Genomic DNA, 15,358 nt, shown 5'->3' on the forward strand with positions numbered 1-15,358 from the left:
TGAATTGTCAGATATTATCACTAATCAGTTTCGTCTGATTCTCAACATTTTCTTTGAAATTCTGGGACACTGCAATAGGAAGTTCATTAAGCCTTGTTCATTTTGGAGGTTTGTGAGTCAGAAACGTTACGAAGGAATCCTTACGGGTCATGTGATCTTTCATATTAATTCCTATTTTTCTTGAATAATCATGTATTAGTAAATGCCTGATTTGTGTTCCTACGTTGTCAGAAACGACTTCTTATTGTCAGCTGGTACATAAATGTTGGACCAGGACATTTGGATAGCTAGGCAGGTCTCTGTTATGTGGTACACAAAGAGGCTGGGGATTCCCGTGAATGTTTTAGAAGTGGTTAGTATTGAGACTAAGGTGTGCTTTTGTTTGGTTTGGTTTGTGGTTTGGTTTTTCTTTTTAATTAATGTGTATTCTTTCATATTTTGCAATGTATGTTCCTCTTGATTGTCCTATTTTGCTGAGATGGATTGTGCCACTATAGCTTCACGTCCTCTATAACTGCTAGAACAGAAAATGGTTTAATACCATGTGAACTCAGTAAATCCAGTTTAGAATGTCAACAAAAAGTGATGGAAAGTGTCTTGAAATCTAGGATACATCATGTTACTAAAGAGGATGTGTTCTCCATTCAAAGACAAAATATCCACCTTTTTTTTTCCCCCTCTTCCTTTAAACCATGCAGCAGTCTTCAGATCAAATTTTGTTCTTTTGCTCTTCAGCTTTTGTTCTCCCTACTAGGTTTTGGCGTTAGCGTTCAGGAAACCCAGATATATCTTTATGCTTTACCTGTGGTATGTGATTTCCATTCCTTTTGCCTAAGCAGACGGCCTCTGAAGGGATTGTAACCTGTCCTGGAAGAGAGAAGGAACACCTGAAACATTTTATGCAGCAGTACAGTTATATCACTACTAGATTCCCACTGAATAAAAAGAAGCTGTTCACATAGCACACGCTAAATTTTATACCTGCAACATGAAATCTCAAAAAATTGAATAATGTGCAATATTTCCTTCTATAATGCATTTTTTATCAATGCCTCTTGGATGAGATCCTCTGCAATATTACTGATCGAGAAATTCCTGACTCTGTTGGAACCACGACTTTACTTTAAATATTATATTAATATAATAAGTAACCACAATTACTTCAACTATATGAAACTTAGAATTTTTTTAATTGTGGGGTTTTGAGTCAATGTTTCTTCCTCATTCCTCAAATGTACATGCTGTAGTTCTCTCCCTAAGCTGGAGTTGCAAGTACCTTATGAGAGTCTCTTCTGAGAGTTGCAGTATTTTTGTTCATTTAAATTAAGGACTTTGGTTGAAAAAAAAATACTTGATATTCATTAAATTAGTAATATACACCAGGATGGATATATAAGGATAACTCATGTTTTAGGAAGGTGTATTTAGGAGTTCCCTCCTCTAAACATGTGTTGATTGATGAACATATTTGTCATTTTGTCTCGCTTCCTGAAATACATAACATTAAGAGTAATTCTGGAGTTATATATTACAAAAATGTGTGTAACCTAATATTACAGATGGTCAGAAGTGTTTACAGGAAGGGTCACATTTGCATTATGTAAATTGAGGTGTTTACATTCAGCTGCAGAAGTATGTCCTCGTTACAGTGTCACCACTGGTAAAGCGAGTTTAGGAAGCTTCTGGTCATTTCTTTAGTCCAGTTTATCACATGCTGAATTGAACTGGTGCAGATATTTGGAGATTGTACTGTGATCTCTATCAGATTGTTTGTTTAAACACAGAAAATTGTAAATATGCAATTCTACAAAGAATTACTGGTCTAACTCAGTGAATGCTGGATTGCAAGGTAAGAGGAGGACTGAATGGTCAGGATAGGGTAGATTGGAATATTTTGAACTGGCTGTTCCACTGTGAAATACCTGTTTGGAACCACACCTTGCTATTAAGTATTTTGAAGTCAACAAGCAGGGAGGGGCATAGAAGAAGTATAGTCTCATGACAGAGGTAGAAGAGATGCCAAAGGTGACAGCTAGGGAAATGGAGTCCATTAGTGTAGGAGATGGGTTGAGATACAAGGCAGTTAGATCTGATTGTCAGAACTGATAGTTGCAGGAAGGTCATCAAGATAAATTTTAGGTAAGGCAAGCTTCAGTGATGGAGCTTGTCTAAAATCTAAAAGGAATGTAAATAATCTTGGAATTAGCTTCAGTGAAGTGATAAATGGTGAAAAGAAGTCCAGAAACTACTTTGAAGTAATTTATTTCCAAATTTGTTGTGAGTGTTCCAGGGACCACCAAAATCTGTGCCTGTAATTCTCTTGGGAAAGGGAAGCCTAAAACCAGGTTCCTGATTCACTCTCAATGTCGAACACCACATCACAAGGCTGAGTCTTCTGAAGACTGGGTTGTTCCTCGCTGTGTTGAAAGGGTGGTTGGGAAGATGGCATCACAAGATACTAATTAGAAAGTTTCACTTAGTGCCTTTGTGATGTGACAGGACAGTGGACAAGAAGTGTGAGACTCAGGAGCCCCTCAGATTGCAATGATATGTGAAATGCATCAAGATTTTCTTTAAACTATGATGAATTACGTTTTCAAGACTGAGCTAAGATTAGTCACAAGCAGTGTTGGTTACTAGGAAAATATGTACTGCAGAAACAAAACCAAAAAAACCACAGTGAATTCCACTGCAACAAATTGTTTTACAAGATGGCTGTTTGTTTCTCTTTTAGAACAAAAAACTGCAAAACAAACAAAGAAGCAAGAAAAACATACCACGGGATTACAGTGAATGGGACAAGTATGTTTAATCCCTTATATTTCAGTTTTTAATAAATCTTAACTTACTTGTTTAACTAGGGAACACAGTGTATTTTGCAGAAACATAGTATTAAGGTCAGCATTTTAGGGAACTGTAACACTGGTGAAACTTTGGTTTTTCTTAATAAATATTCTGTTAAAATGCAAATGACACATTGTGTTGCTAACAGCTGAGAACAAGTTAGTCTACACTTTTAGACAAGCTGTTTGAAATCTAGTAAACCAGCAGAAAAATAAATAAAAATTGATTACTTAATTGATGAGATTTTTGAAAACAGCTCTGGGGTTATTTAACATGGATTTACAAACATGGACTTATCTATATCTAAAGCCACAATTCTACACTGGAAACAAAACTGATGAATACTTAGTCCTGCACTGAACCCCACTAACCTCAAAGAATGAGCTTCAGGCAGGTGCATCATTTTACTCAGATGCAATTACACTTAATAGAGGTTTAGACAGTAAATATTTTAGAATGGATGGAGCTCTGATACAAAGACATTCTGCATTATGTAATGCTGGCACATCAGCCTCCCAAGTTACCTGGCAGGTTCATGCCCAAATTGTTGAACACTGAAAGCAAAAAGCACATTCTTGTTTGTACATCACAGAAGCCTTTCTGTAGTTCCTGAAATCGGGAATATAATGTTCTAGAATCAGAGTGAGGAGGCACAAATTTCCAGTGCAGTAGACTGGAATATTGTGGGGCTTGGGTAATGAAATCATACCCCAAAAGCCCTTACAAAAACCCTGTTCTACATAAGTTTTGCCTATCAGTTATTTTCATGCATGTCTCTTTCAGAAATTGGTGCCTTCCTGCTCAAATGTGGACAAAGAAATTAGGTTATAAAAATAATTTCTCCAACAATTTATTGTTTCTTTCATTTATTCTTTACTCTTGGTACTGCATCTTTCCAAAGTAATCATATAGATTTTCTTTACCCATTTATGTACACAATCTTTAAGTGCTTTAGCATGCTGATGATAGTACAGGTTGTGTATTTCCCCATAGAGTGTATTTATTTTGGATTATGAATACACTGAAACAGAGCCGTCTGAAAGATGTTTTCTAATTTAAAGCATAACATGGTTTTAAAATGCTTTGAGGAAAATTTCAAAGCTTTCAAATAATTGCTTAGGCAATTTCTAAACAAATTGTTTCACTTCCTATTTTAAAAAAAATTCTTTTAAATGTGGTTAATTTATAATAAATAGGTAAAAGTAAGCTAGCAAAAGATCAGATTCAAAATAGAGAACAATTAGTGTTGTGAAAAAGTTTTAAGTTGGAGAAATTTTCAAAATAGTATCTCAATTACAGGAAATTATTCATACTGTCAAGATTATTGTGAAAAAACTATTTTTCTTTAAACCTTACACAAAAAGCAGTAAGAACAATGTTTCTGTATAGTGTAGGAATTGATTATTACTATTTTTTAATAGTATTACAGCAGCAGTATTTCTTTGATATACATTCCTAAACAATGTTATAAAAACTGCTTTAGAGTAGCTTTTGAAATGTGTGAGACTCAAGTTTACAGCATAAGTTGCTTTGAAGCTGTTTCTTAGTTATTTTGGCAAAGGTTAATGGGGATGTTTGATAGGGCTGAGATGGAGCCTGATGATACTGTTTCTTAAATTTTTTGGAGAATATGGTGAGGAGGTGAGGCAGAGGTTTTTCAAGGTCACCAATAATTGAATGCCTCCTGTATCTCTTTTCCTTTGGTTTATAATGAAAATACAATATGCTTTTCTATCAGCTGAGGAGTCTTGATATGCAGCATTATTGAATTGGTCATTTTATTAATTAAAGGTTTGATGTGGAAAAGGAATGTTCTAAAATTGATGAAGACTGTGAAGAAAGTAACTCAAAAGCAAGATTCTTCAGTAGGCCAAGTCTACCCATAATTGAAAAGAAAATTGACACAACTGGTAATGTCTTAGAAACATAATTTTTCTTTAGTTGTAATACTGTGTTGTAGAGTATGAATACTACTTCGGGAAGTATATCATAAAGTGCCTTTATTTTTCAGCACCTAGAGATGCTAAAAGTTGTTAGATCATCAAATGAGCTTGAAGTCATGTTAGAAAAAACTCTAGTCTTGCTTAATAAACAGTAAGAATTTTTATGTTTAGTTGAGAGCACAAGGTAAAGAAGTAAAGCATACATCTGTATTATAAATAAATGGTAGAAGTTAGCCAACTGCTTTTTTCTTGCATGCTAAATTGTATGCCTATCAGAAGAATTTAGTGTTTTATTACAGAAAATAAAATACAAATTTTTCTTTTAGCAAGCCATGTGCTTTTAAAAAAATGCAGACTGAGATTCAGAGTACTTTATCTGTTTTGGTTACATCTGTGCAAGTTGCTAGTTGTTATGTAGAAGTATTTTTTGCTAGGAATGACAAAGAGAGAGAAAATTTTTATTGCTACTCGTGAAAAAGAAAAGGGCAACGAAGCCTTTGCCACTGGTGATTATGCGGAAGCAGTGACATATTACACTCGGTGAGTAAATATATTGTGTTCTTTTATTTTAATAACTCTTACTTGTGAATGTTTGTTTTAGACCAATGTAATTGAAACAACTTCTTGTTGAAGCAACTAGTGACTGTTAGATTATTTTCAAAAGGGCAGAAAGATTTGACACAAGCATATGTAAAGAACTGATCCATTCTCATATTATTTTTCATTTATCAGAAGAGAAGGGGCTAGAAAGTAATGGGATGCAATCTGCAGGTGTCACAAATTTCCACAGATTTTTTTACATCATTGAGATTCAAGGGCATGTTTACAAAAATAAAAGGATAATCAGAGTGCTGAGAAACTAAATAATTACAAATGTAATTTAACTCTGTGATTTGAAATGGTAAGGACTTAAAAAAAATTCCAGAAATCAGAAAGTGTCAAAGTTGTTGTTTAGAAATTTTGAGTACATGGGAATCTTGGGATATTAATTACCTGTGTAAACAGAGGATAATGATATGAAACTACTGGGAGATGAAACGTGAAGATAATTAATGAGCTATGATATTATAGTGGGATAACTTTGAAAAAAGTATGCACATCTTAATACATTTGTGGTCAGTGCAGATAAGTATGGAGAAAATAATGAATAGAAATAGTGTGGAACAGCAATAAAATAAAAATTTAACAGATTTATGCTTAGGAAGTATCATTCATAATGTCACTGAAGGAGTTAGGATTTTGTAGAACAGATTATGAAAATTTATCTGGAGGTTGCTGATATAGATAGATATGTACATATGTATGTGTGTGTGCACACTTGTAATGATATTCATAGAGCACAAGCTGCTTAACTGAGGCATTTGATGTGTGATGGGTTTGGGTTTTTTTGTTGTTCTTGAATTGCAGCCTAAAGATCTTTCTTGTTTTGTTTGGGTTTTTTACACAAACGTAAAAAGTCTATAGCTTTTATACTATAGCTAGTATTTCATGTACAATAAATAAAATACAAATACATAATATAAAAATAAGCAAAAACATCTGCTTTTGGTACATAAATAAGGTACTAATAACTAAGGATAGGCAGAATCCTTTCTAATGGAGAGTTTTTCCATTTTTGACCCCCATGGGGCATTGTATGCCTTCTGAAATGTATGATAGTGACACCAGGCTGTTCTAACTGGTCACTTTTCTAATCCTATCTGCAATCTATTTTCTTAGAGTTATAAATATTTAAGTAAAATATTTTGGAGTGAATTGTTAATAACCAGAAGGGCTCATCTGTGGCTAGAATGGAAAATGTAGGGTCTGACCTCTTCTTCTTACCCATTGGCTTTCTTGACTGGTTTGTCAGTCTCTAGTTCCTCTTGTGTGAAGACAAACCTTCACACATTGAATTGCTGCTTAGACTAGAATGCATCTCCTCTTCTTCCTCACCCTCACACCCTTTCTAATGAGCATGCAGAGATTATCCCATGGGGATCTTAGCTGCATAGAGCTTTTATTCTTCTTTTTGTTTCCCACATGTTGTGCATTTGTGGACAAGTATTTGAGATTGTTCTTCAACCATTTTTTTTTTTCCAAGGAAATTGTGTCTATTGCAGTGGGCTGTCCCCCCTTGGCACTTCCATTGCTATTCTTTCCAGAGACTACAGTTTAGGGTCTACCTTGCAACATTAACAAGGTTGTTGGCAAAGATTCCCTTACACCATTTTGTTATGTGCATCCTAGCTGTCCTTGTTCCTCAGAGATGATCCTGTTACAGACACTAAAACACTACCTACAATACCAGCCCTGCAGCCAGCCATGTACCTGACAATTCATCCACTGCTACCTGAGTCTTTCCATCTTACAAGCAAGATCAAGGAGAATCCCATGTGTTCTTCCCCACCACCATGATTTTCATCATAATCCCCAGAGCTGTGCAGTCACTCTTCATCTCTCATAGGTTCCATCTGGCAGTTTTTTTTGGAGTCTGCATGGATGGCAGGAGGAGGTAGTAGTCTAAGTGACAGATAAGCCACGGTATCTCCTCTGCAACATTACAGGTCTAAGTCCTGGCAAGCAAGACGCCTCTGAAGACAGTAAATCTAGTTGGTGGATGGTTGCCTGTGGTCTCACAGGAGGGAGTTTCTAACCATTACTGTGGTTAGAATACCAGTTTTAATATTGCTATAGCTTCCAGTAGTGAAGTGTTTCTAGATTCAGGTTTTCTAACTCTGACTCTAACATGATCAATATTCCCTTTCTTTTAGAAGTATATCAGTAATACCAACTGCAGCTGTGTATAATAACAAAGCTCAAGCAGAAATCAAACTTCAGGACTGGGACAATGCTTTGCAGGATTGTGAGAAGGTACTAGATATGGAACCTGGCAACATAAAAGGTAAAGTAGAAAATAAAATTTCAATGTATTATTTTACCTCTAGCAAATAAAATGGTACATGTTGTTAGTTGACTTAACTGAGCTTTAGATCAGGTCTAAATACAAATAAGGGAACAGCATAGCTCCCCAAAGCAGTTTTAAGGGTTCTTTGGGGGTTAGTGAAGTTTTATGCAGTTCATTCTATTGATATGTAAAGGGAATTCTTACATGGCAGCATGTTTTCCATATAATAACTATAAGCCCTCTTGTATTCATGCAGTGTTTCCATAATACCCACACTAAATTATAAATTATTATTAATTTAAAAGTGATATGAAAACAAGCAAAGTTGTTGGTTTATTCCTTTTGGAAGTCAAGGACTTGAATGTAACTAACTGTATTTGTATGGGTGGAGGTGGAAAATTTGAAAATTATGAAAAGGTGCTTCACAATTCATGATTGCTGCCTCAAAAGACGTCATGTGAAATTGCATCATTAAAAATCATCAAGAAAACAGTTGTTACTAATATAGAAATAAGTGCAGAATTTTAAAAACTGCATGACTGCACTTACTATGTCTAGAAAAAACAGTGTATTTTTATTCACTTTATATTTTAAATACATAAATAGTACACTTTGTTCTTTTGTAGCTTTGATGCGTCGTGCCACTGTGCACAACCATCTGCAGAATTACCAGACAGCTATAGAGGATCTGAATAAAGTGTTGTCTGTTGAACCAGAAAACTCTATGGCTAAGGTAAAGATCAGTGAGTTGAATATGGCTAGAAAGAGGTTGTATGCAGTTGTAGCATAAAGTTAGTGCAGTTCATGTTGTTTGATGTAACTATGAGTTTTGAGGACACACTCAATCTGCTGTGCCATTGATCAACTTTCCAAGATCACATGTGGTGGAAATCAGGTACTTGAATGTGGCCAGATCTTCTCTTCATGACTTGGTTGTGAGGAAAAGCCTTCTCTATTAGAGTAATTTAGGTGCCTAAAACATTTTCTGCTGAACATGCTTGAAGTATTAGTGTCTTGCTTATCAAAGCTGTTTGGAAATTTCTCTTGAAAAGATCTATTGAGATAGGTGCATTTAAGTTTGAGTACATAATGAGAAGAAAAATTCAACAGATGCCATGCTTTTGTTGTTACAGTGGTAAAGTTAACCCAAAAGGAGAAGAGCTGGATTCTGTTCTTGCTTCAGAGTGGTGTTATAAATCCTCATTTTTCATCTCCAGGGTAGAATGGAAAACCTTTCATACCTTCCAATAAATCTGGACTGTTCATAACAGATTTTGGATCAAAGAAAGCTAGATGCTTTTTTTTGAAAATTAAGGTCAGGATGTGGTCCTTGCTCTACTATTACTCTGGCTGTTTCGGAGAGGATTGGTTTGTGTCCTTTCATTGGTGTCTTAGGGATGTTTTGCAGGTTAGAACAATCCATGCATTTGGACTCTATATATCCCGAGAACCTTCAGTACTGGGCAGTTTTGATAGTAAACTGTTTATTGTATGTTAATTATGAGTCCATTATACTACTACCTTCCCAATGTTTCTACATATGACTTCTGGATGCTGTGCAATTGTCCCAACTTCTGATTTCTGTCCAGCTCTTATTGGTGGCATCTCATATGCTGCTAGCACCTTGTTCATTGCTGCTTCTTTCCAATGAGTTATTTATTACTATTGCTTGAACCAGAGAAAGTGGTGCAAGCCTCATGTGTCAAACTGACCACATACAGCATTTATCCTTTTTAGGGTGCTCCTGGAGCTGAATTCCTGTCCAGAATAGTTCCTGAGTTTCACATCAACCAAAGAATTACATGTCTTTAGATCTGAGTTCGGAAAGAGATTTTGGTTATTTTCTGCTTACAAGACTGAATATCTAAATAGCTTGTGAGTCTGTGATGATAAATTGTACAACAGTCTATGTGAAAAGATGTATCAAATAGGCTGTACTGAGACTTCTTGTAATACCAGACAGAGATAGTCACTCATTCTGATTACACTCTCCCATGAATTGCTTTGCTGAGCAGTGCTTTTGTAGCTGAAAGCAGATATCTGTACTTTGTCCTTATTCATGCCAGCTATTATGCCTTGGCTGGCATATCTAGAAATGACAAGTGCTTGGCAGGGCATTTTTTTTCAAGTTTCTCATTGCTTGGCGAATCCTCAAAACTCTCTTGAGCTAAATATGAATGTATGGAACTTAGGCAGAGTGCATGTTTATATACAGAATCACTAATACAAAAGTGAATTGGTTGTCAGTTACTGGAACTCTTCAGGGTAGTTTGTCCATGTGAATCTGTCCTTGATCCCATTCTTATCTTTTTCTCGAGACAGGAAGTACTGAGATGGAACAGCATTGAATTACATTCAGAATACCACATAATGCTGGGTGTGTCTTACTCTGCTCTGACAGTGTAAAGTGATTTAGTGGTTTATGGGTTACAGTGATAGTGCTGGGCTAACTGTTGGCCTAGATCTTAAAGGTCTCTTCCAACTTTGATGATTCCAAGGGCAGTTAAAGAGGATTTTTTGAGTAATGGAAAAATATTATGGAATGAGAAGCTGTTTGATCATCTAATTGCAGTTCTTGCAAGAGGAGCAAACGTTATCATTATTCAACAGTGTCCTTCTGCTACACTGTTAAGAGACTGTTGTCTCTTGGTTCTTGTTCTCTCAGTTGTATTTCTCCATCAGTTGTCCATCAGTTCTCCATCTATGCTGTAGATTCACCACAGCATAAATTTTGATTGTGATTTTAGGCTTTTTTGGAGATTCTCTAGAGAACCTGTTTACCATATCTCTTCTTAGTAGACCATGCCAGATCTCACAATCATAAATCTACTTTTTTTCTTTTGAATTTAGTTTTTTATTTTTGATAAGCAGTGCATTCAAGTATAGTATTTATTTATTTATGTGATATCTTCACACAAAGATGTGAAGATATCTCGTGCCTATTTGTTGTGAGAGACAGAAATTGACTATTACTCTTGTTTTGATTCTGACTCTTGTAAAATTCACATTTATTTACCATCTTTTTATAATGGCAGCATTTATCTTGATAATTCTTCAGGATTTCACATGGATTATTTAACAGAATGTATTTGCTGTACATAAACTGTAATTTATGTACATAATAAAAAAACTTCTGCTATTGCTGATTTTTTTCTTTATTGTAGAAAAGTCTGCAAGAGATTGAAGAGAAACTGAAAGGTTTAAAGCCTGTATCTGAGCCTCAAGCCAAAGGAAAAAAAATACTTATTGAAGAGATAGAGGATACAGAAGGAAGAGAGCAAAATACAGAAGAATGTGAAAGACGTGGTGGAGATAAAAGTAATGCCTTATCATTTCCTACTTTATTTTAACCTAAGGAAAAAATAGTTGTCTTTGAGATAGTAATGTTTATTCACACAATTCATCCATATATTCTTGCAAAGAATTTTGCCTGTTCGAACACTAAACTTATATTGACTACTTAAAGTAGATCTGAGTGTGAAATCTAGAACCTACTTTTATTACACATCTTTGTAATTTTTTTCTGGAATGGGCATAACAGAGACAAATGGAAAATGTTGCTATAAATCACCTACTTCCCTGTGCCCTGTGTAATTTTACACCTCTCCTATGATGTGGACCCAGTTAAAAATTTCTTCTGGTGAGAGAACATTTTGTGTTCCTGAGATCTTTCTCTCACACAGCTTTCCTGCCTTCCCACCAGCACATTTTTCTTCTGCATTTTTCTTCCCATGCTTGCATCAAAGGGTGTAAAAATGATCAAGTATAATTTGTTAACATCTATAATTTTTGTTGCTGTTTGTTTTGGAAACTATCATTCTTTTTGTGGTTGTTTGTTTGTTTGTTTGTTTTTATTGTAAGAGCTCATCTCTGTGCTCTGGAAGTTTGTATTAGAGGTAAACAACATATAATTCTTGTACTGGATGTAGTTTACAAGAAGTTGAAGTGTATCTCCTATTCCTGGATTAGTGTGTGGTTAACTGCAAGGCTCTTGGGAAGAAGCCACTGGCATAATGAGAATCCATGGCTTGCAGGAGGAGGTGAGGCAGCAGGGGCTAGGAAGGCTTGCACTGGCAGCTTGCTTTTAGATTCAGCTGCATGGCTGGCCTGCAGCCTGCAAAAGAATAAAATCCCTAGGCTGATTTCACCCTTCTGTTTCTTTTAGTTATGTTGGCTCTTTAAGGTATTGTGGAATGACAGCTGTGACTTTTATGTTTTCTGTGTTTTATCTTGAAACTGAATCAGTCTGTGGGTTTTGCAGCTTAATCATGAATATTGGACTGTAAATGTATTATTGGCACACAAGATTAGGGAAAATATATTTTCCCACATCAGTTGGTGTCTACCAAATCTCCTGAGCTAAAACCTTGAAAGAAAGGAGTGCATCATGTCCCTAGCCTTAAATGTCTGTTCATTTGGGGGTGTTTTCTATTGTGAGCATTCAGATGACTGTGTGCCTTCTAGCTCCGTAGGAAGACTTCCATTGTGTTGATGAAAGGTTAGGCCTTTAAACACAGGGAGGATTGCTAACTGATGCCAATGGCATATGCGTTCCTGTGATACACATAAGTATTTCTGAGATTAAGTGGAAAGCTTTTTCATAGATTACACTGTATTTTCTTGTACAACTGGAAACAAATATGAATTCAGTTCAGTTAATGAATAAAAAATGTTCTGTGAACCTAACAGTAATAAGTAGACTAAACATGTAGTCCTGTAATCACAGGCAGTCCAGTAGTCCATGTAGTCCAGTCATGTAGTCACATTTATTTCACATTCTAATTGGTAAGCCTAATGCATCCCTACTGAACTTACAATTTAGAGACTGGAATTTTTGTTTTGTTTGTTTTCCTTAGGGCTAAAGAGTTGATTTCTGAACTTTGACCAAAACAGTCAAAGTGTAAGTCTCTCTTCATCTTCTATGTAACTGAAAGCAAAATGAAATGGAGCTCTTTCTGTACAGTAGAAATGGAAAATTGCTTGCATCCTAGAGACTATAAAACCCAGTATTCAGGCACTGCAAAAACTAAAAATCATGTGCTTGACAAAGCACCTGGTATTTTGGCATGTTTCCAGAAGTTATAACCTCAAGTAATAAATACAGTTTAAAGATAAATTGATACATTTTAAATAGCCCCTTTTAATTAAGACAAATTTGTTGAGCTGTGTGGTATATAATTGATCTATTACAATAATAAAAATATTATATATATTATATTATATTATATTATTATATATTATATAATAGTGAACAATTACCAAACTTCAAATATTCCTGTTAGAGTATTCAGTAGGGATTTTTTTAGTTTTATGATGGTCCTTCCATTTTAAGTTTGTTATTTTAGTAATAACATAAATCAAAATTCTTTCATGTCTGTATTTGTTGTCATTCTGGTCAAAATTCTGTCCAGACTTTTCATTACCTTTCTTCAAATTCTCCTTGGAATTCGTAATGTCTTGAATTTTTTTTTCCTTAGAAAAGTCCATATAATATGAGAATTATAAAAGTCCATATATAATGAGAATTATATTTGAGAAGTATAGCTGTACTTTTTTTTGCATGCTGTTTACTCAGACTTGAAATATTTAACCAATTAGTATTACCCAGCAGCTACACAAGGTAACTATCAGCATTCCTATTGTCAGGGGGACTCCAGACTCCAAATGCTATAAATGCTTCTTGTTTAATCCAGGACTGGTTCTGTGCACTTCATCTTTAGGAAATTTTTTCCTGTCTTCAGGAATTACACGTTATTCATATTAATAATATTCACATCACATATTGTGTGTCTGCCTTGCTTTTTCTTTGTCTCTAGAAGCTGGGATGCTCTTTGACAGTGTTTCACTATGTTTTGTAAAATTTTGCTTGTCCTATCACCTGTTAGTTTGTGACATTTAATTTTTTTTTCTGTTTTGGTGTATGTAAAATGAAAGTATTTTAGCATGTATGTTAAGGAAGTTTTTAATACACTGGTGTTTTCATTCATCTGCCCAGCACACCTTTTGCCACCATTCTCCCTAGCAAATAGACTTTAAACCTTTTTGGTATATTTGGTACCACCAATTGGATGAGTGGGGGGGATGGATGTCTCAAATATAAATACTTTAAGTTGTACAAAAATGTCTGTGTAGGTAGATTTAGCCTATCATTGTTCCCGCTGTGGAGTATTACCTTTTTATTAAGTATGGTGTTTCAAAACAGGGATGTCAGCTAGGTAGGAGGCACTAGAGGATCTGTTGTTTCTACAAATCTTATGCTTTCCCATCCTGTTTGGTTTGATTGCTGTAACATTTTGTCTGTTCAAAAAAAAAAAAATTTCTTTCATTTTGGACCATCTGGAGTTCATCCATGTTGGGTCAGTGTCTGATGTTTTGTTGACGTCAATTGAAAGTATTGTTCCAGTATGTGAAAAAATTCTGTTGGGCAGATAAGAACATCAGGTTAAGGGAATTTGAAGATACTAAGCACACTGCTGTGTGCTTAGTAATATTGAGAGTCAGGCTCTGCAGAAATCTCTCTTTGAATACTGTGGTGGTAATCTGATAGGAAATCAGATGAATATGGAAGATAGAGATTTTATTATACCCGTATTCTCTGAGTTTTCCTAAATAAATTTGTAATAAATAACAGTGAAGGTTGAATGATCACAAGCATGCATAAAAGGGTTTTTGACATGTTTAAAGGAAATCTTCTTGAGAAGGATTTATAAGCTTTTATCCTGCCTGTTCTATGTTATATTTAAGGAGAATTGTGTATAACGTTACTGGTTTGATAGTTTGTGATCTAATTTTAATACGCAGACATTTGATTTGGTCACGGAAGAGCAAAGCGTCCGTGTTGTAATAGGCGGTATTTAAAGCGTTAATTTCAAGGTGAGCTCTGTACCATTCTGACACCTCAGGACAGGGGTTCCCGTGTGCCCAGCAAGGGGCAATGAGGATTCGTAGTAAACCCTTCTCAATAACAACTGCAGGTTCCTTGTAAGAAGGAATTTTTGTGTGCCCTTAGCAGCGTTTTCCGAGGCAGAGAAGCCCCCGTAGCGTGTGATGCCGCGGGCTCGGGTCGGTGTCGCTGTGCAGCACCCCCGCGCCGCGGCAGGCCGATAGTTTGCGCTGATGATGCTGCGCTCACCCCGCTCATTAACGCCCTTGCAGGCTCCGGCGCGGCAGCGGCGGCGCAGGCGGCGGCCGGGGAGCCCGCGATGGGCAACGCGCACAGAAAGTCCCACGGCAAAGGGAAGGAGCAGGACAGAGACACGCACAAACACAAGGACTCCTCTGAGAGAGGAGGAAAAAAAGGCGCGTCAAAGAAGTCAGAAAAGCACTTGTCAGACTATGAAGACGAAGTTAATGGCTATGTACGCAGTGATGAGAAGAGTGAAAGCGCCGAAGCTAAGGAGATCTCCACACCGCATAGAGAAGGGTTTCAGTCGGCTGGTGGTGGCAGTTCCACTTCACTTCCTCCTACTGCAGCAAAACTAAAAAGTGAAGGAAACGAGTTATTTAAGAGTGGACAGTTTGGAGAAGCTGTGCTTAAATACTCGGAAGCAATTGAGTATGTCACTGGTCTTGGTGAGTGTAATACCTTTTATTTTAAATCTAGAACTGTTTAGATGATTTAAAGGAGCTACAAATGAACGAATTTAGCCTGCCTCTGGATTTTTGACAGGAGTTACCACGCAGT

At 36.0% G+C, this 15,358-nt stretch overlaps 2 protein-coding genes across 3 annotated transcripts in view; one reads left to right on the forward strand and one right to left on the reverse strand.

Annotated features, from left to right (window-relative positions):
* Positions 1-15,358, reverse strand: part of PABPC1 (poly(A) binding protein cytoplasmic 1) — a 688,709-nt gene that overhangs the window by 461,151 nt on the left and 212,200 nt on the right. The gene's annotated exons all lie outside the window — the stretch shown is intronic.
* Positions 1-15,358, forward strand: part of SPAG1 (sperm associated antigen 1) — a 36,597-nt gene that overhangs the window by 3,584 nt on the left and 17,655 nt on the right. For both annotated transcript variants that reach the window (XM_018912461.3, XM_030230834.2), the window contains exons 5-11: positions 2,735-2,802; positions 4,636-4,754; positions 5,222-5,327; positions 7,541-7,671; positions 8,301-8,407; positions 10,839-10,992; positions 14,830-15,246. In XM_018912461.3, the coding sequence (XP_018768006.3) occupies positions 2,735-2,802; positions 4,636-4,754; positions 5,222-5,327; positions 7,541-7,671; positions 8,301-8,407; positions 10,839-10,992; positions 14,830-15,246 (1,102 nt within the window). The remainder of the gene's footprint in view (positions 1-2,734; positions 2,803-4,635; positions 4,755-5,221; positions 5,328-7,540; positions 7,672-8,300; positions 8,408-10,838; positions 10,993-14,829; positions 15,247-15,358) is intronic.

This window comes from Serinus canaria, chromosome 2 (genome assembly GCF_022539315.1).
Source record: "Serinus canaria isolate serCan28SL12 chromosome 2, serCan2020, whole genome shotgun sequence".
Taxonomy (NCBI): domain Eukaryota; kingdom Metazoa; phylum Chordata; class Aves; order Passeriformes; family Fringillidae; genus Serinus; species Serinus canaria.